At 36.3% G+C, this 21,575-nt stretch overlaps 1 protein-coding gene across 1 annotated transcript in view; it reads right to left on the bottom strand.

Annotated features, from left to right (window-relative positions):
- PDZRN3 (PDZ domain containing ring finger 3) overlaps nucleotides 1-21,575 on the bottom strand; it is a 275,996-nt gene that overhangs the window by 237,332 nt on the left and 17,089 nt on the right. Inside the window, exons 2-3 of the mRNA XM_051980912.1 lie at nucleotides 19,322-19,408; nucleotides 13,445-13,552 (exon numbers count right to left, since the gene is read on the bottom strand). Of these exons, the coding sequence (XP_051836872.1) occupies nucleotides 13,445-13,552; nucleotides 19,322-19,408 (195 nt within the window). The remainder of the gene's footprint in view (nucleotides 1-13,444; nucleotides 13,553-19,321; nucleotides 19,409-21,575) is intronic.

A 21,575-nucleotide genomic window follows, 5' to 3' on the forward strand; every position in this document is an offset into this window, starting at 1 on the left:
AGTCACAAATCATTGGATGTGATTGAAAAACAACTAAAATGCATACAACTAGGATGAATTTAAACATAAACACACCATGAGCTGAACACTTTAAATTTTTTGTTCAAAACCCAAAGTAAACATTACATAAATTTAATAATTAGAACTCAGGTTAAGCTAAAATAAAGAAAAGAGAAGGCAGTTTAAATAACATTCAAATTTCATTCATTGTTCTCTAGAAAAGAGTTTGATATTTATATCCTTTATGTTTTCTATTAAATCTAAGGGGTCAAACAAGCACATAAACACTTTACTTATGCCATTTTCTGAGAGCTAGAAAAGCAACAAAATAGGAATAGATGACAAATAGAAAAGAGAACAAAATGTGGCTTTCTTGATTTTAAAAAAAAAAACCATTCTTGCCACCCATATGCCAAGATTTTTCTTTTATTTCTTTTATAATTTTATCTGATCTACTTTTAAATTGCCCGAAGCTAAATTCAAAGTATAATCATAATCTAATTCGCAGAATTGTAATGGACATCAAATGAATAATTCATAACCAAAGCCATACTGAAGCCAAGCGTGTGGGCAAATGGTTGAAGATATCATATTAAAGGATTTTTTTTTCTCCCTATACCAGGATTCCTCTTAAGTAAGCACCATATTTCCAAATAAATTTGAAGTTTCATTTGTCAGAATATAGTGGCTTACTCAAACTGTTGGCCCTAGAAACTTTTTTTTTTAAAAAGAGTTCTGGACTGTTAGAGCTAAAGGATTGAGACTAAGTGATGAAAATGAATAGTAATCTATAACCAACAGACAATTTTCTGCTATAAGTAACAGAGTAAAGATGTTTCTGAATACACAAGTCAACCAAACAAGGTATTTTTTGTCTATGTAATTCTGTTATTACTCCATTTTCTCAGGTTTCCATCACTGTAACACCAAAACTAGGACTAAATGATGGGGGGGGGGGGGCTGATCTGCATCTTTGAAAAAGGTTTTCTCATCTGAGAGTTTCCAAATTGGTGAAATCAGATGCTAAATACCCATTTTTTATCTTATAATGCTTTCTTTTTTTCCAAAATTTTCAAATTCTAAAATTTCCAAAAATTTCCAAAATACCCAAGAAAATAACCAAAATATTACTCAAGATTACTTCTACAAAGTAACATAATATATGTTATTTTATTATTATTATTATTTATATATAATATATGTAATAAAATAAATTATTATTATTAATAAAAAAAGAAAAACAAACTTCCCAAATCATGAACTTATTCATTTATTTACAATGACAAATAAAATCCTAAAATTGATGAAAAGAGAAATTTTAGTGAATGATGAAATTTATAAAAAGTCTGGGAATTAACCTACCAAAGTACATTGATTGTTACAGCAGTAACAATATAATTAAATAAAGAGATATTCAGTATTTATGATGACTCAGCTAATATAAAAAATGACAATACTATCTAAGTTAATATACAGACTTAACGTGATTAAAATACCAACAGTATGTTTTAGAGAATTAGGCAAAATACCAAAATTCTTAAGAAAGTTCAAGCAGTCAAAAATAATAAGGAAAATGGGGGTAATTTCTTTTAGAAGTGAATCATATTCCTAGAATGGAATATAATGAAAGTTGTTCTTTCTGGTGCATTATAAAATCTGGTGCATTATAAAAATAGAAAAATAGATTGATGAATTCAATTACAAAAGAATGAAATATAGACAAGTATATGATATAGACACATACAGTCTATTTAATAGTCTATAAATAGTTTACATAGAAAAAAACTATGTATGCATTCTATTATACAGTCTATTATAGTTTATATATTTTTATAATTTCTATATATTTTATTTGAGGGTTGTGTAGTCTATATATAATAGTCTATAGATAAATATATAGATTTAAGCTTTTGAGGATTAAAACTGCAATAGGACTTTTGGGAAATTCTGTATTTTACTGTATGCATTTAAAAACATTCCAGAGGCAGCTAGATAGCACAGTGGATAGAGCACTGGTCCTGGACTCAGGAGGACCCAAGTTCAAATCTGACCTCAGATATTTAATACTTCCTTAGCTGCGGGACCTTGGGCAAGTCACTTGACCCTAATTGCCTCAGCAAAAAAAAAAAAAAAAAAAAAAAAAAAAAAGGTTCATTACCTTTTCCAGACCACCAAAATGTTCTGGACATAGAAAAAAAATTTTTAAAATCCCAACTCTGAGGAAATTATGAGACAAAATAACTAATTTTGATCCTATAAAAGTTTCATCAGAATAAAAAGAAATGCCAAATTTCCAAACATGACATCAGACAATGATTATTATTACTTTCAAGTACTAAAGAATTCTCTGGAGTGAGCTAAGAACATCGTAAAATAATTCTGAGCCTTGATTTCTGGTCTGACCTATCAGCATTATCAGTGGTTATTCTACTCCAGTGATTACTATGGAAACTAAGCGTCAGCTGGGAGGGACATTTGCTACTCAAGCCAGTCCCTTTCTGCTAAATGCATGTTAACAAATAGCACCCTGGTCCATCCTTGAGCCACAGGAGAGCCAACATCACTTGTGGAATTCAATTTGGAATTACATATTTACTCAAACATTATTTTCTTCTCTTTCACTCTCTTGGTGAAGACACATAATCAGAATATGATGCACCACGTTTCCAGAAATCCAAATGTGCCATGCCAAATTTGGCTGAGAGCTTGCCAAAACTTACATTTTTAGAAAATTGCCACCTTTCCTATAAGGTGCTTCAATTCTCTCCATGCACGATATAAAAACCTGACGTGACTGTAGGACTGTTTTGATTTAATTTTAAAACAGCTCATTCACAAGCCATAGGAGAAAAATATGTGGTAACTTAGTGCATATGTGTTCAATTAAAAATGATTATAAATCTGAGAAGCAGTAAATGTTTTTTAATAAAGACTCCAAGTACAGCTAATCTAGAAATGAAAACAGATAAGAGAGTGGTCTAGGTCTCTAAGGTTTACAAAACTTGGCAGGGCAAAAAAATATAATGGGAAGAGCATTAGCTCTGGACAATTGGTGGATTATACTTGGTATGACTCTGTACAAGTCACTTAACATTCAATGGCCTCAGTTTATTCATCTCTAAATTGGAATAGATAGCCTCCCTTCCCATTCTAGACCTGGAATCCATGAATTGTCCCATTTAAGCCAATCACTCATTCAAATGATATTCAAAGGTCATATGAAGGAAGAGAAAGAATTGATAAATACAATTAGGCACAGAATAATTTTGCATAAATAGACATATCTGAGTCTAATGGTAGTCATCGTTACAGCAAGGGAAAAGGAGAGAAAAAAAAGAAATTTACATAATAACTTTATTATATATTTTAAAAGAATAACAAGTTGTACATACAAGCTCTGCAGTTTAATTTGCGATCACCTTTTAATAATTATATGTACCTATATGGAAATGCTTATTTTATTCCATAAATTACAAATAAAATAAATGATAAATTTGTTTTAAAAAGTCAATATACAAACAAAAAAGGATGCTGTCTACTTTGCAATGTTCTGTCCTGTTCATAGTTAAGGATAACATGGTTAAGTAATGAGCTGTAGGATAACTAGGATGGGGCCGAACTTTGAGTACTTTGCATAGAAGGAGGTGTTTCAGGAACTAGAAGTATGTTGACATAGAGCAGCCTGGGGAAGGGAGGAAAAACTAGACAGTTGAAATAGAATTGAAACAAATTTAGGCTTGCTACTAGGAAAAACTGCCTACCAATCAGAACTCCCCAAGCACAGAAGGGCTAACCTAGGAGAAAGTGGGCTCTCTTTCACAGGAAATCTTCAAGGCTGATGCCATTGATGGGATAGGTTATAAAAGGAACTACTTTTTGAGTATGATTGGAATATCTCATCAATGAGGTCCTTTTCAATGGTAAAATTCTGTAATACTATAAAAGGAAAAAGCAATTTTGATGGCACAAAGTCTAAATGTGAAATTAAAATGAAATGTGAAAGCCCATCATTTTTCTGCCTCTATATAAAGTAAAAAAACTCTCTCCTCTAGACTGCTATTCCAGAATTTATGTTCAATATCTTTTTTTTTTTGGTGGAATTTATTACTTATAATGTGGCATATTGTTGTTATCTTTTATTGAGCATTTATCTTATTTCTGTAATTAGATTATAGTGTCCTGGAAGGTAGGGACATTCCCATGCTTCTTTATATCTTGCTCAATACCTTGCACAAACAATAGTTTAGGTTTTTTTCCCTCTAAGTCTACTTTTTTAATTGACTGACAAACATGGACCAACAGGAGGACGAATTAACTTTCCTCTGCTCTAAAATGGAAAACTCATACTCAACAAATCATTTCCTTTTCCTATCAACACCTCCTTCAAATCTTTTGGTGAGTATTCCAACCATATCATGATGGCTAATGAATTTTCAAATAAAAGTTCTCAAGACACAGGAAAAGAAAAGAGTGTACTTAAAGCAATGATTCCCAGCTGTGGTCCTGGGACACAGAAAGATTTCTCCGGTTATCTCATGGGATATTACAAAATACATGAAGCACATTTGAATTTATTTTAATTTGAAAGATGTAACGCGTGCCCCAGGCTCCACTTTGGGGGGGGGGGAAGTGTGGGTATGGTGAATCCAAAGAAATGTGATTTATCTTCACAACTCCAAAAAAGGTTAAGAATCCCTATTTTAGGCTTGTTTTGTATGCCAGAGCCCTCTAACGACTTGGTGGGGTTGACAGGAAAGGGGAGCCTTGATGAAGAACAGGAATTAAAAGTCACAGGAACAGGAAGACATCGGGGAGAGGAGCTGTCAACAAGGGTTGTCAGGAGAAGGGGCGGGGGGGGGGGGGAGAATGGTGCATTATGCACAGAGAATGATTCAAGATGCAGCCACTAGAAATCTCAACACTGAAGAAAGAAGCCTAAGATACAATTCAATATGTTAATGTTCTCAGAAGGATCCAAAAGTCTAGAAAAAGTATCTAATTACAATTTACAAAAAGGGCTTACATAATTTCTAAAAGCCATATATTATCTGAATGTATGAATGGTGGGTGTCTTTTCCTCTTCCAAAAGAATTTGCATGTGGATTTCCTTTATTTCACCCAGCCTGCACTGAGAAAAATTCATTGGAAGTAGAATAATCACTGCTAGGTTTTCTAAATTTTGCAAAGCCTTATGGATGAATTAATTAAAATTTTCTATTAAGGGATAACCAGGAAGGATAGTTTTAAAGCTTTTATGAATTCAAAACTCCCATAAAAGTACACAGTGTCAACATGCTGTGAATTTTTATTAAAATGGGCAAGGAATCAGACCTGGTTACTCTGAAGGAAAAACTTCAAATGAGCCTGATGCAAAAGTTTTAGCATGAAATGCCTTTAGGAATTCTGCACTGGAGCACAAATTTTGGAAGAGGAAGATTTTTGTTTTGTTTTAAAGAAGCTTTCACAGATTTCTTTCTGTAGTTTGACATTTTTACGATCCATTTTTTCTTTTGTCAAGCTTCCTGCTTGTTGGGGACAGGCACAAGGGAATCTCACATGCCACATTGTTCATATCTGTAAGAATCAATTGATAATAAAAAACACTGGTTTCCTCAGTAACAATAAATTACAACAGCTTACCAGCTGAAACCAATTGAAAAGGAAGAGGAAAAGAGAAGAAGAAATTCATTAAGGGCTTTGTTATTGTTTCCCCCCCCCCCCCCACTGGGTATAAAAGTAAAGCATTTAATCCAGGAATTCTGAACCTGAGGTCTTGAGCTTATGTATAAAAAAATTCTGATAACTGAATTTCACCATATTTGGTGTCCTTTGTCAAATTGTGTTTTATACATTTTTCAAAAAAAATTCCTGAAAAAGGATTCATATCACAGAAAAGATTAAGAACTCAGAGGCAGTCCCTGGAAATTAAAAAAAAAAATTAAAAAAAGATTATAATACAAATAATACTTAATTGGGTTGCAATAACTTATTAATGAGTTTCTCAAAGGTTGACTAGGAAGTTTGCCCAAGCATTAGGAATCTACCATTTGTATTATACTATGATAGGTTCTAGGGATATATAGAAAAAACCGTACTGACCCTTCCCTCAGACCACTTACATTCTCTTGAGGCTACTATCTAAATTGTTCCCAAAAGTATTCTCTCCATCTTTTCCTTTAGATGTAATAGACAGGTAAAAGCCATAAGGATAAGAGACAAGAGATGGTTTGTGGGGAGGAATGAGAGAACTGATACTGTGAAGAGAGGACAGTTTAAATTAAAATCTCCAAGGAAAAGAGACTCATTTGTAACTGATCTAATATGGTGTCATTCAAGGTGTATGACCAGACAGGGAGGTGGGCTAGTCACATAATGCAAAGTGACAGACAAGCTCCTGTGGAACACCTAGTCACACTCACAGTGTCAGGAAAACAAGAGGAAGGGCCCCCGGCCCATTGAGTGAATATCCTGTATAATATTGATGAGATGGAAGGACTTGTGATCAACACCACTGCTGATAGTCCCCAAGTTTGATAAGAAAACAGACCACTCCTTGAAGTGGCAATGGCAATGCTATAGAAAGAGCATCAAAAAATCCTTCTGAAATTCCAAGATGTCTGGAAAAGGAGCATTTGAACCAATATTCCACAGTCAAAACAAAGAAGAGTTTTCAAAAATATCTAACTAAAGTAGGCAAGAGTTGTTTTCTGAATATTTCAAGATTTTAGAGTTTTTTTTTGGGGGGGTGAGGTAGGAAAGTTATCCTGGATCATGTGGAAGATTGCTACATCTCCCCCATTTCCCTCTGGAGGCCTTGGAAATAAATTCTGCCACTACTCTGTTAAACAGCAGTGTGAGCTAACATTGCCCAGGCCAAAATCTTATTCCTATCTCTGCCTGCCTAGTAGTAAAAACATCGCTCAGTGTTCTAGTATGGCGCTGGGCTTGTTTGCAGATTAAATCAGTATATATAAATGTCAGAGTCTCCATTGCTCCACTGACGGAATGGAAAATTAACAAAAAATCTTCTGCATCACAGCAAAAGATGTCCCTCACCAACACCACAAATTAAATGGGAAATTTCAATATCTATCTCATCTCATTTGACTTCTCTTTTTCTCAGTTAGTCCCACGTAAAGAAAGAAGAGTAGATGGAGTTTTGTTGTTGTTTTCCTCCTAAAGAGAGTTTCACTGTAGTGTTTTAACAGACTTTAAAGCCCTCTCCTATTATTAACAACACAGCTAGTGAAGTCACAGTTTACTCAACCACATTCATCAGCTTAAGTCAATGGTGGTTAATAATGGAACGGCTGATTTTTTCTAGACGATACCATAACTAGCCTTGTCAGAAGTGACAAAACAACTAACTCTAATGCAAACAAAAAAGACAAAGACTGACTTCCTCAAATGCCTGGGAGGTTACACAGCTCATATGCCTACATCTTAAGGTCTCCAAACCATAACATTACTCACATGTCAGCTTATTTATGGAAGATTATACAGAAGGATGATTATTGGCAATAGAGAGTCAGCTGAATGTCTGAATGTGGAAAATCACATTTATAATTCATTAAAGAGAGAACATATTCTCTGGCCCAAATCAATGTCAAATTTCTTAAGCACAATTCCACTTAAATATTCACCTCTATAAATATTAAAAATATTCACCTCTAAGTAAAGAGCAAATAGTTCTATAACAGCATGGTTTTAAGAACATTTTTTCCATATGTAATTAATTAATCCACAAGTATTTATTAAGTACTTACTACGTGCCAGGGATTGGGCTAGATGCTGGAGATTCAAAGACAAAAAATGAAACCATCCCTGCTCTTAAGAAGCTTCTGTTTTATAAGGAAAAAATGGAGTCCAAAGAGCATATTATAAATCTATACATAAAAGGATTTTAATGCAGATTTCTGTGAGAACAAGAATAACTTGTATTCCTCCTAAAGGAAGTATCAATCCAGAATTTTTTTTTTCCTTTCCCACCTTTTTCTGGCAGGCTACAACACTCTGTATTGTTAGAACAAGAGACTTCAGTAAAACAGATTAATCATGCAAAAAAGAGAGGATGTTATGTGTGGGCGAAGTAACCAGTTGACTTGTTTCAGATTATCACACACTATTTTCAAATATAAAGGGGCCTGGTCTTTTTAAGAAGCCATTCAGAGAATGGTTAAGGTCCTAAGGTAGGAATATCTGAGATAAATTGCAGTTGTATCATATGACTCTCTTTTGGAACTGGAAATCGAAAGGAATTCCATCCACTGGGAAATGACTAAATAAGCTGTGAAATATGATTATAATGAAATATTATTGTGCTATAAGAAATTACAAGCAGGATGATTCCAGAAAAATCTAGAAAGACTTACATGAACTGATCCATAATGAAGTGAAAAAATCCAGGGGAACATTATATGCAGTAACAACAAAATTGTTTGTTGGAGAATTATGAATGATTTAGCCACTCTCAGGAATACAATAATCCAAGACAATCCAAAGTAGTAATGATGAAATATACTATCCACCTCCAATGAAAGAATAGATATTGTTTGAATACAGACTGAAGCATGCTATTTTTCTTCTTTTATTTGAGTCTTCTTATACAAAATGACTAATATGGAAATATTATACATAATTGCACATGTATAATCTATATCTGATTGTTTACCGTCTCAGGAAAGGACAAAGGAAAGGGAAGGGGGAAAAGATCAAATTTGGAACTCAAAACTTTTATTTTTTAAAAAAGGAGCTATCCAGTGATTAGAGAAAAGAGAGGTTAAAGAAGGAAGACAGGACAAATAGGATGCAAATAAGCAAGCATCCAGCTACTATTGCTAGCACAGGTGCTTACAGTGAGTCTTTGGTAGGTAGGGGCTAAACCAATACATGAGAATTGCTCCCAGATCACAAAACTCTGAGCAAGCAAGTTCACTTTAAATCACAGGGAACAAAATCCAAGATTTAATTTTTGCTAATACTAAATATTTACTATCTAATCTCATTCCCTGTATCTCCCTTTATTGGGATATCAAACTTTGGCACTCTCGGATTACCCCTCAACCACGATCCTAATACAATTTTACCTCTAAAAAAATTACTTCCCCTTATTTGAATGATTCATGCTCTCTGGACCATATACATCAGTAGTCCAGCTATGGTTGCCATCTGTTCAAAAGAATTAGAAGGACATCTTAGACAAGAAGAAACCAAGAGCAAAAGGAGTTCAATTAAAACCTAAATTCTAAATATCATCTGAAATACAGACTTTAAAAGAAATAGTTCAGAACTGTATAAAGGAAATCCCAAAGATGGAGTAAAGTTTTGAAAACTTAAAACAGCTAAATGACATGATTTCACAATTTATTTGGGTTTGCTAGGGATGCTTAGAAAAAGAGAGATGATCCTTTGGCTCTTCCAGTGAAAGATTAAATTGCTTGACAAGAGATAAAAGCTTTGAAAAGAGAAATCATGAAGATGGACAGAAGTTCCCTGAAACTGGATGCTGAATTAATGCTCCTCCACCAACAAGTTACTGCATTGGCAGGTGAAACTGGCCAGGAAAAAAAATCTTAATTTCAATATAATTGATTTCTTTTTTAATGTGGTCTGAGAATAGATCCCCAGTTTTATCAGATTGACCTACTCCCTTCCATCCCAAATTAAGAAGCTCTGTTCTAGACAAAAAAAGAGACAGCTGAGGAATTTATAAACTGGTTCCTTATTCTCAAATTACTTCCTAAAAGCAGACAAGGAAAAGGCAAAACAATGACAAGAGAATGAACTATAATCACTCTGGCACCTTTTAATAAGGACGGGTCCAGATTCATGACATCATTGGCTCTGGAGAAAACCAATGCAGGCACTCCCTCCACTGGTATGGACAGGGAATCTGGGTCTACTATTTATCATCCTAGATAGCTGATAAGAGACACTACAAGAAGTTAAAAGACTTATCTACATTTACCAGCCATACAGATCAGATATTGGATTTGAACCCCCATTTTCCCAACTTTCATTCCAGTCTACTAGGCCAAGGTCTGAACTAGTGATTTAATGGATATAGACACTTCCTGGTAAAGAAATTCCTTTTTACCAAAGCAGAAGGAAGCAGATTAAGATAGGAGAGATAGAAAAAGAGGGAAAAGGGGCAGACAAACTTACATCTTGTTACTTTTTTCAACTTCAAAAAAAGCAATTTTCATTCACATATTAAGTAGCTCAGAGAATAATAAGTATAAAAGAATAACAGCAATATAATGACTGAATTTCTATCTGAAAAACATCAAATAAGATGAGAATATTTTTTCAAGAATAATAACAAAAAGAATTGCCATTTTGATAGTGCTTTAAAGTTTGCAAAAACACTTAACAAGAGTTATCTAATTTGAATCTTATTCCATCCCCAGTAGGTAGGTACCACAGATACCATCGTCCCACCTTACAAGTCTGTATCACACAACTTGTAAATACCAGAGGCAGAATCTGGATCAAGATCCAAGTGCAATGTGACAGTAATAAAAACATGGTTGTTTTCCAATTACTTCCACATTGCCGTTTCACAAACAATTTTTTAATAGCTAGATAGCTATTACTTTATTACTTTACACTATCTTTTGTCCCCAATTCCCACAACACATATTATTTTCTATAAAACTGGATAAAGTGTTTTACACAGTATACTCTGCTTCTCTCAGGTCTTTGCACTTGAGTCCAAGTCTAAGCCCCACGTAACACCTGGTGGCTACCATTCCATGGCTTCTGAGAAGTCTTTGCAGGACTTTGTCCTCTTGCCACCTGAAGCTGCAATAGCAAATATTAAAACTATGCCTCGTGCTAAAACAAGACACAAAGCAGATGCGCCAGGGAGAATCACTGAAATCTCTGTGTTGCTTCAAAGAGATTAGCAATTGATTGATACATGCATGATGTGTCAACTGCAATTATCTAGATCATTTTGCTATTGTGACTTCCATTCTTTTCATTCAGGCACAAGAATGCGATTCATATTTCACAAACTGACTGAAGGAAAAAGGGGCTTACCAGAAACTGTACTGAAAATTCAAATAGAGGCTGCCCTTTGCCAAGAGCAAATCCTCCACAGCTGTATATTTCTCATTTGCAAAACATAAGAGCAATGAAATTCCATTACTTAGAAAACTGGCTGTACGACCATTTCCTTGGCAACAAACGCTTCACTTATCTTTTTGAACAATAGGCCCACAAAATTGCTTCTTTTCCAAAACAGGCAGTAAGTACACATCTTAACTCTAATGAAGGCTGTCCTTCCCAGGAAAATTGTTGTTTAATGACATCAAACCCTCTCTGTTCAGAAAGAGGTTTACCCTAGAACACATGAATACCATTTGAAGAAAAGAGCTCTGTAACTAAAGAAAAAAAGATGCAATATCCCTGATTCTCATTGTTTTAAAAAGAAATCAAATGTATGTGAGGGAACAAAAAACTCCAATTATGATCCGTTTGGGAGAGTTCAGACAGTTAGTCTGCGGGTTGCCCAATTCCTGCCAGCTTTGGAGGAACATGTAGCTGTATTCCAATAGGGTGGCAGGAGCTGAGCTCTCCATTTTGTGTTCAAAACTATTGGGTACATCACGTAATGAATAAAAGGTCATCAGGATCTTCTAAATAAAGGCACTATATGAACATAAAGGTGAGAGCTAAAGCTCATTTTTTATTTTTTGGAATTTTTTTCCTACAGATGGTTTATTCAAGCTCCAAAGAATCCATCCACTCTTCAGTTTCCTGAACCGCTGTATTATTTTCTGGAATTGCTTTGTTAGAGAAGCCAACAATATTGAGCTTACATCTTTAAATATTAAACCAGAGATCCATTAAAGAGCTGTGATTTTTCTCAGGCTGGGAAGCTCCCAGGAGAAGCACATCACAACCCTTCTCTGGCTGAGTAGCTAAGCCCTGAGAAGATATCGAAGGTGTTTAAAGTGAAGTGACTTGTCCAGAGTCGAACAGTAATTAATGTCAGCTGGTCAGTCATTAAGACTTTATGTGCCAGACATCATTAAAGGCAAAACCAGTCACATATACAATGGGTAAATGCATGTGTATGTATATGTGAGTGCATTAGAAGGTGGAGGCTCTGAGAGAGACCAACTGTATAAAAGAGTTCTGAAACTGAGGCTTGAAGCAAGTTGGGGAAATTGGGCAAAAATAAGGAGAATCGAGTGATCCAAGCCAGGGGAGAGGGAGGGACCAAACACTGCAAAGCAAAGAGATGGGAAATGGAATATCACATTTGAGTGGTCCAATGCATCTCAACTGTTAAATATATAGAAGGAAATCAAGTATAATAAGATTGGATATGTAGGAAGAGCCTTAACTGTCCAACAGAGAATTTTATATTTGATCCTGGAAGTAATAGGGATCCATTGGAGTTTACTGAGCATGTATATATTCTCAAATATATATATATATATATATATATATATATATATATACTCAAATAAACATAAACATATATGTATGAATATATCAGAAACTCTGCTTTAGGAAAGTAACTTTAGCAGCTTGGTGGATAGATTGGAGAGGGGTGAAATATGAAGGAGAGAAATGAATTTGAAAGCTAGGACAGAGGCCTTCCTGTCACCAATTCTAACTATCTACTAATACAACACTGACTCTAAAAAATTTTTCAAAATAACATTGTAGAAATCATTCAATTGTTAAATTGTCAAAATTAAAAACAAAATAAATCTATTCAAGAAAACATACTCACTTTCAGTTAACAACTCAGAATATCCCCAGTGTTTTTCCCAAAATCAGAAGAATGCCAATGGAAAAGAGGGCTAGATCATGAGATATGCTAATACAGAGAATGCTAAATTAAACTGATGCAGTGCAGCACAGAAATTAAGATGAACATGCTGACGGTAATTGTGGATGAGGGACTTTTCCCTACACATCCATCAGAAGACTGTCTATGAGAAGCATAAAAGGAAGCACAAGAGCACAGCAGACAAGTGATTTACGCCATGTAACCCATGTACTCTGAACTTTGGAAGCCTCAGAATGGCTCCAAAGCCTACAGAAAAGTACCTTGGCAACCGAGATAAAAACAGTCCCAATTTACACAACAGAGATTTCACATCTGGTGTTTAACTAACATCCTGATTCCCATTGGTTTCATAACAAAACTCCAAGAGGAATATACCAAAAAGATGCCCCCTTGAGAGCGGGAGAGAGAAATCTCAACCATGCTACTCATAATCTGGCTCCTCTATATTTAGAGAAGACCTCCTCTTAGTACAAAGACAATCAGAACTAGATCTAACAAAGCACACTTTGACTGTCTCCTCAAAACACTTGCCTTATTCATTTCCATCAGCCCTCCTCCAAAGAAGCTACCTTGGGTGAGTATTCAGAGATGGCATTCAGAGTATGAAAAGGCACTGTCCACTATTCCACATACCTCGATAATCCGGTCATGAATCTGCAGCCCTCCTTCTTTGGCAGCTGGCCCGCTGTCAACTATTTTTGATACAAAAATTCCTTCACTGGATGATCCCTCTTGATTATCCTTTGGAGGTAAGGAAAACAAGATAATATTAGGTTTTCCATGAAATAAACTCTCATACGCCTAAGACAATAATTCCTACTGTCAACAGAGAAAGTAGTTATGGGAAAGCATTTTTGAACAAACCCCATTCTCTCTAAGCCTCCTCAGGTCCTTGAGTGATGAGTCAGGCTTCTGACTTTCTGAGAAGGAGGACAGTTTACTGCTGTATAGCTTCCTTTTCCAAAATCACAAGGCTTAAAACAGACTCAGAGAAGCCTCTTATCTTATACATGAGCTTTGCTCAAAACAGCCCTGGAATGAGTTACATCTAAGTGTGTGGATTAAATTTCCACTAATTTACAGTTGTATTTATAAATTTAAAAGCACAAACATGTGGTGTTTCCAAACAAAATCATTTGGAAAAATAAATTCAGGATGTTGCACAAACCTACTAGGTGGATGCATTTCAAGAAAGGAGAAGCTCCCATTCTTTTTAACTACACTAGATAACAAGAACCTGGAGGACTGGGGCAGGGGGAGAGGGAAAGTGACTCTCTTTTGTGCTGTATTCTCATTCTCTAATCTCTTCAAAAAATATAATTCAATCAAACCTATTAAAGTCACTGATAAATGTAGGAACTTAGAGAGAAAACACACAAAAATTATATTTCATTGAGATAAAATGTTACAGGTATAAGTAACCTAAATTAAAACTCTCAGTTTAATGTGTACTTCAAGTACTATTCCAACTTATAATCAGCACTACTTGTTGAACACAGCTACAAATTTCAAATGGATTCCTGTATCAAATAGCTTTAAGAGGAGATCATTAAGAATTTTTCTCTCTTCCAGATGCTATGGATCCTAAATACTGGCTCCCTTCTAGATATACTCATATAGAATGAAAATTTATGTGGTTTGATAAAAAAAGAACATTGAAACCAGAATTCTAAGACCTGTGCTCATTTTCTTCCCTTTGTGACTGTGATTAAGTCACATATTCTCTCTGCTTTCAGGATCCTCATCTGTAAAAACATGGATTTGGACTGAATGGTCTCCTCTGTAGTTCTAATTCTATGAACCTGTAAGCCTTAAATACAAGATGATGAGATGTAGACTAATAAAAATAAGACTAAGGGGATTCATAAGGGATTGAATGACTGGACCCCAAATCATTGTGTTCAAGAAAGGAGGCTCTGCTAGAGTATTCCTTAAATCTGTTCTTGACCTTCGGTTGGTTTTCATCAACAAGTTAAAATTAAAAAAAAAAAAAAGATGATATGTGTTCAAATCTGCTGATGACTTCAAGCTGGGAAGGATAATTAACACATCGGATAACACATTAAAATCTAAAAAGTTCAACCATCCAGGACAATGAACTTAATGTAAAGAGAAGATGACATTTGATGGGGAAAAATGAAAAATTCTACACTTGGTGCTGAATTTGGGTCCAAAAAGTCAACTCTATGTAAGTAAAGAATGAGGGAAGAATAGGTTGTATAAAAATAACTTGGAGTCTTAGTGAACTTAAAGCATAATGAGCCAATAATATGGCATGGAAGAAGAAGAGGAGGAGAAAAAGTAAAAGTAAGAAGAGGAAGAAGAAAAAGAAGAGGAAGAGAAGGAGAAGAAGGAAGAGGAAGAAGAAGAGGAAGAGAAGGAAGAGGAGAAACAGGAAAACCAATATCACTGAGTTAATAGAAATATGCTATCCAGAATAAGGGAAATAATAATCTTGCTTAATTCTGACCTGGTCAGAGCACTGTACTCAATTCTGCATGTCACATCTCATGCCAGGACATATTGAGAAGGTATAGCACATTCAAAAATCACTGGAAGAATCTGAAGCTATTTAGTTTGGAGAAAAGACCTAGCCAAAACCTATTAGCTACCTCAAAAATACCTGAAGGACTCTCACATGGGAGAGTAGTTCATCAGGTAATGTTCTTAATCCCTATGGAAGGAACTAAGACAGTGGGCAGAAGCTCCAAAGAGCTAGTTCTAGGTTACAAAACAATGAAAAACTTTCTAAAACTTAAAGCTATTCAAAAGTGCCAAGGGATGCTTTTGAAGATAAGCAGCTGTAGCTTATCATGGAGATGAGCTAGAGGACCACCAGCTACAAAAAGGATGGAGGCCAAAATGGAGGTACATAAAATTAATTCAGGAGTAGCATAAGAGTCATTTTGAGGGAAAAGTTGGATTTGGGTTGGGCAAAAGTAAAGCAGAAAACATAAATGAAACCTGAAAAATTGAGAAAATGGGTATCATTTGGAGACAAACATTTCTAAAAGGCATCATCAAATGATATTGTCCTTAATTTGCTTGGATGCTGTTAGAGGAAAAACTCCAGAAAAATCTCCATTTGTTTTCTTTCTGGTTCAATCTTTTTCTAATGGGTTTTCTATTTCCTACCCATGTCTCCTCCTACTCGTATTCTTATTTCTGTCTTGCCTCTTTTCTTGAAACTTCACGTCTCGATCTTCAATGTTTAGAAATTTCTGGGCTCCAAAATTCCTGTTTAGTAGCTGACTGAGCCCCCAAGCTTTTGACCTCAGGGGTTGAAAGTCATTTAGTCTCATGTGAGCAGCCGCCCTCTAAAATGCTGGAGCATTTTGGCTCCATAAACGGACACAATCCCTCAGCTGAGCCAGCTGCCCAGACTCCAGGATTGTCTGAGCTTTCATGAAGAAAGGATTCAGGAATTCCAGACAACCATGAACTCACCCTTCTTGTCATGGCCTGAAAACCATCCCCACTGAAGCTCCCTTGCTAGATCCCTGGCCCCAGGGTGAGGAGATCAGTGGGATCTCCTAGAACCCCCACCTTTATTATTCCTGCCTGCCCCTCCCTTCTGTGTCTGAAGTTTAAGCTCTCCCTTAAACGTGCCACATAAAAAGGCTGCTTGCTTTCAAAAGCGACTAAATCACCTAAACTTCAGGAATGCTCTTGGAGACTCAGTAAGATACCCTGACAGATTTATTCCTAATCACGTCTTTTAAGTTATTGCTGATAAATGTTATCTACTATAATTAATGATCTGACTAGATTCAGCTGGGGTTATTAAGCAAATGGAAGAATTTGGGTTTTAATCCAACGTCAACTTTCTAACAGCATGTAATTACTGGCCCTCGAGAGAAAAGTTTGATAAAATAAGTAGTTTCATTAAGGAGATTAAAAGGTAATGAATGAATGATGTAACTGTCGTCTCTTACATGATGTCCCAGATTATGTAATAAGGTACCCTATGTCAAAGCCTCTTGGTTGGGATATGTTGTAGCACAACTCAAGCATTTACATAAGAATTCCTTGGAAAACACACGTAATCTGTTTTTATCACATTCTACATAAAGTACAGAACAGTGTGTTGTGTGGACACTGGTCTTTATCTTGGGGTTTTAACATGTGCTAGATGCATGGCCAGATTTTCCAGGCAGCAGATTTTAGGCCCTGGGATGCTATTTGTGTTCATCAGAATGAGGGTAAGAGAGAAAGAGAGTGAGAGACAGAAAGGAGTAGAGATACAGAGACAGAGAGAGAGAGAGAGAGAGAGACAGAGAAAGACAGAGAGAGAGACAGACAGACAGACACAGAGAGACAGACACAGAGACAGAGACACAGAAAGAGAGAGAGACAGAGAGATAGACAGACACACAGAGACACACAGAGAGACAGAAACACACAGAGAGAGACATAGAGAGATACACACACAGAGAGAGAAAGACACACACAGAGAGAGACAGAGAGGGAGAGACAGAGAGAGAGAGAGAGAAAGAGTGAGCGTGCTGTGATAAACACACATGCCTACAGAGCCAAATTTTTCCCTGGGGTACGTATGTGTATGTAAAGTTCTCACTGAAGACACTGTGAACTGAAAATACTGAAAAGGAGAGGAAACTATAGTCTGGTTTATTCTCAAATCAGGGCGGGTGGAGTAGTGGGAGAAAGTGGGTAAGAGAGAGACAGAAAGAGAGAGAAAAAGAATCAGAGACACATACAAAGAGAGAAAGACAGAGAGAAGAGAAAAAAGAGAGAGAAAGAAAGAAGATGAAGAAGAAAAAGAGGAGAAGGTTAGAGGAGGGAGGGAGGGAGAGAGGGGGAGAGAGAGAGAGAGAGAGAGAGAGAGAGAGAGAGAGAGAGAGAGAGAGAGAGAGAGAGAGAAGAGCTCAGAGTTGTTTATAAATATAAGGTAGAATCCTGTCTCTGATGCTTACCATCTGTTTCTCTGACTAAGCCACTTTTCTACCCTAGGTCTCAGCTTCCTTATCTGTAAAAAGAGAGGGACTTGACTAGACCTCGAGTTCCAGGGCTACAGAGTGAGCACACTGAGATCCATCTTCGTGTGAGACTGGTTTTCCAGTGATTCTGATACAGCAAAATAAGGCCAGGACAATGTAGAATTCTGCCCCTTCCTTCCCTTCCCCTTAATATCACTAGGCTGGAAAATCCTGAACTTTAGCCTAAGAAACAGGGACCCCTCCATTTTAAATGAGCATTGTGTGAACACTTATAGAAGTCACAGAGTCTGTGTTCTGAGAGATCTGTAATAGTTTACCAATAGTCAGGTCTAAAAGGCCTGGAAGTTACCCGACCTTTCAAACTATAGCAAAAATTCCACTTCCATGTCTGCAATGAATCTGGAAGTTTCCTTTCCCTCTACTCTGGTCGATCGAGACAAAGTATGTGATGAGAAGAAGATGCCCTAACAAAGAATTAATGCTATGGCATTCAGCCTCCAGTTCCACTCATTTTCCACTGGATGTGGTTGTGGAAGACTCAGTAGGATCCCAGCATCTACTTGATTCCCAGAACTCCCTCCCTGAACCCCTCCTGCCAAAAATATTGTGGGCTATTTTGTATTCACTTCTCTATGTGATGCTATTTTCCACCAGAAGAATGCCAGCACTTTGAAGACAAGAATTGTTTGATTTCATCTTTCTATGGAAGACCCCACTCCCTTCACCCCTGACCCCATTCACTCTTCCCTTTCCAGACTTCTCCACCTCCAGGCCAGCAATTGAGTCCTTGGGGGCTTCTTTAGGTTTTATCTTTGCCTTTAGATTATGAGGTCCTTGAGAATAGCTCATATTTTGCTAGCTTTTATTTGTGGTGCAGATGATAGGTACATAGTCAGTGCTCAATAAATGCTATCTCCAGGTCATTTATCCAGCGCCTAACAATGTAAGACCTGGAAGGGCTTAATACCGGTTATTGTTGAAAAAGACCGTGGAACTTATATGTTGTTTTATTCTATAGATGAGGAAAATGAAGCAGATCCCTGCCTCCTTTCTACCTGTCAGGGAAGGTTCAAATCAGAAGCAAAATAGAATTGCGAGGTTGGAGGGAGATTGAACAGAGATTTTTGGACAAATAACAAATTAGTAATCAGTCTCTGAAAAACTCAGTTGGCCAAATAAAAGATAATGGAGATATTAAAGCTTCTAGCCTTAGAATCTAAACAACACATTCTAATGAGTATAGGGGAAAGTGACTTATTAACTATACACATCACACAGTACTTAATTCAGCAGTGTCTAATTACCAGATAAATGGGAATGGACCCCAAGCAAACCTGTTTAATTAGCTATGATCCCCAGGACAGTGATTTTTGTGAGTGATGAGATAAAGACAGCACCTTATAAACTTCAATATTAGATTATATTAGAACGACATTTGCCCCAGAGAATTGTACAGAGTCACGCAGGTTTCCCATCCTTCACCCCCAAGCCCTAACCCATATGGTTCTCTGCAACAGGAAAAGGCAAAAACACATTTTAGCAATTAACATACCACACACGGTCGGCCACCAATAATATTAAATCCCAGAGAGCCAGAGTCTCGATGAAGGACAAGAGTCATTGTTTTCATTTCTTCACCCTATAAGGAAGAGGTAAATTAATTCAAAACTTATTTATCAACAGGAAATTGCTAATGGAGATTTTCAAACTCAATGTATCATTAGTTCACATGTCATTGAAGCACCCATTTTCCAACTAAGAGTACTGTCTTTGTAAACTGCACCAGGAAGCTTTTTGATCAACAAGAGGTGGTGAATGAATCTTTGGGTTAGATTACCAGTATTTCTAAGTGTCCTAAAGCAGCATCTATGCGTTATTGAGGACCTTCCCAGTCAGGATGCCCAATAGAAGAATGTATAGGGATGTCTAGACATGTCTGAGGCATACTTTCCATGAGTGTGACTCCTGGGTCTGCAAATCCATTTTCAGGCTGATTGCTCTATCATGTGCTGTCTAGACTTCCATTATTATGTTTGCTTCTCCAAGCTCAAACCAACAGCATCTACATCAGATCATGAATTGCTCAAATAACAATCCTCTCAAGTTTTACATATCCCCAGACTATCAACAGTATTTACATTGCAAGAATCAATGAAAATTAAGCTTTAAAAGTTGGACCCATTTTTTGGTACATAGCAGAAAAGGCAAAATCCCACTCATCATTCAAAGGACATTAGCAAATTAAGGGCAATTCAAGATATGTGAGCCCTAGAATACTGAAAACATTCTTTCCAAGACTAGGAAACTCCTTTAAATCAAAAACCCTAGAGAGGTCACAGGTACGCTGTGGTAGACAGTGAGTAGGAAAGAAAGGGCACCTATATAGGGTTAGAAAATCAAAATGAATTTAACAGAAAACTGTCACCTCATAATTTTTTTGCTAGAAAAACTAAGTTTTTTGATAAATAGCTAAAATGATTCCAGTAATCTAATAATAATAATAATATTTATATCTCACTTTAAGGTCTGCAATGTGCTTTTCATATATCACGTGATCCTCACTATTCTAATATTATTGTTCTCTTTTATAAATGAAGAAACTGAGATGGAGTGAGGTCAGATGACTTTGCCCAGTGTTACACAGCTAGTCAGTATCTAAATCAATATTTGGATTCCTGTCTTCCTGACTCCAAGTCCAGCCCTCTATCCACTAAGTATATTGAGTACAAAAACATGGTCTCTCTGAATAGTAATATAACAAAGAGGTTAGACACATGAAAAAATAGAGATGTATTCGGAAATAACACAACCATAAAACAAAGTCTCAGAGTTCACATAATCTTCCAGGAGAAAAACAAAGTTTTTTTTTTTTTCTTTCTCATAATAACAAATCACTTAAGAGACAATTGGCCTTTGAATAAGGATCAGGGTTCAAATCACACCTCTGGCACTAATTGGCTGTGAGTCTGGGCAAATACCTTAATCTCTCAGTGATCCAAGAAACTCAAACTCTACAGGAAAGGGGTTATCTATCTTGTTTTCTATATAGTGAGTTCTCACCACCTTTGAAATTCCAAATCCTAACTCCTCACGCTGTCCACCCCAAATACCTAGCTTTCAAAGAATGGTCTCCCTCATCCAGACAATCCACTTTTCTGAGCTTTACTATCCCATCATTCCAAAGTCCTGCTCCACTGACTGCAATACTCTCCAGCCCACGGCTCTGGCTCCAGATTTGGGAAGGATGCCTTTGTCCTGGGGAGCCAAATGAAATGAAATCATTAATGACTAATGAGCTGCACTGTGGAGAACTTTTCATTTCCCAAAGCCCTTAAGAGCCAATTCTCCTGCATCTAGTTTGTAAACTGAAAGTTTTTTTGTTTTTACTGAGAAATGTTACTGAAATAGACACTTTACTGCTAAAATCTCATCAAAGCAGAGTCACTACTTTTCAATAACAAAACAAACTTTCAGATTCCAAATCTCTAATAAGCAAATGTGGCATTCAAGTGAAAGTTTAATGAGAGCAGAAACTTTACTGCTGATGTGTCACTTCATGACAAAAAACAAATAGTACTTTATAGCAAAGAGAACCCTAGAGGTTCTACTATGTCACTTTTGGGGAGAAGCTTTTGGATCTATGATTCCTTGGCTATAGGAAACTCCCAGCAGTGAAACTTCCTCCACTAATACAGATGTTAAACTGATCTGTAATTTCTAGTCTGAAATTGTTGTTTCAGAGACCTGGCCAGACTCACTCAATATGTATCAAAATTCCTTAATTCACCATACCATGATGCTTCTCA

Source organism: Antechinus flavipes, chromosome 1 (assembly GCF_016432865.1).
Source record: "Antechinus flavipes isolate AdamAnt ecotype Samford, QLD, Australia chromosome 1, AdamAnt_v2, whole genome shotgun sequence".
Taxonomy (NCBI): Eukaryota; Metazoa; Chordata; class Mammalia; order Dasyuromorphia; family Dasyuridae; genus Antechinus; species Antechinus flavipes.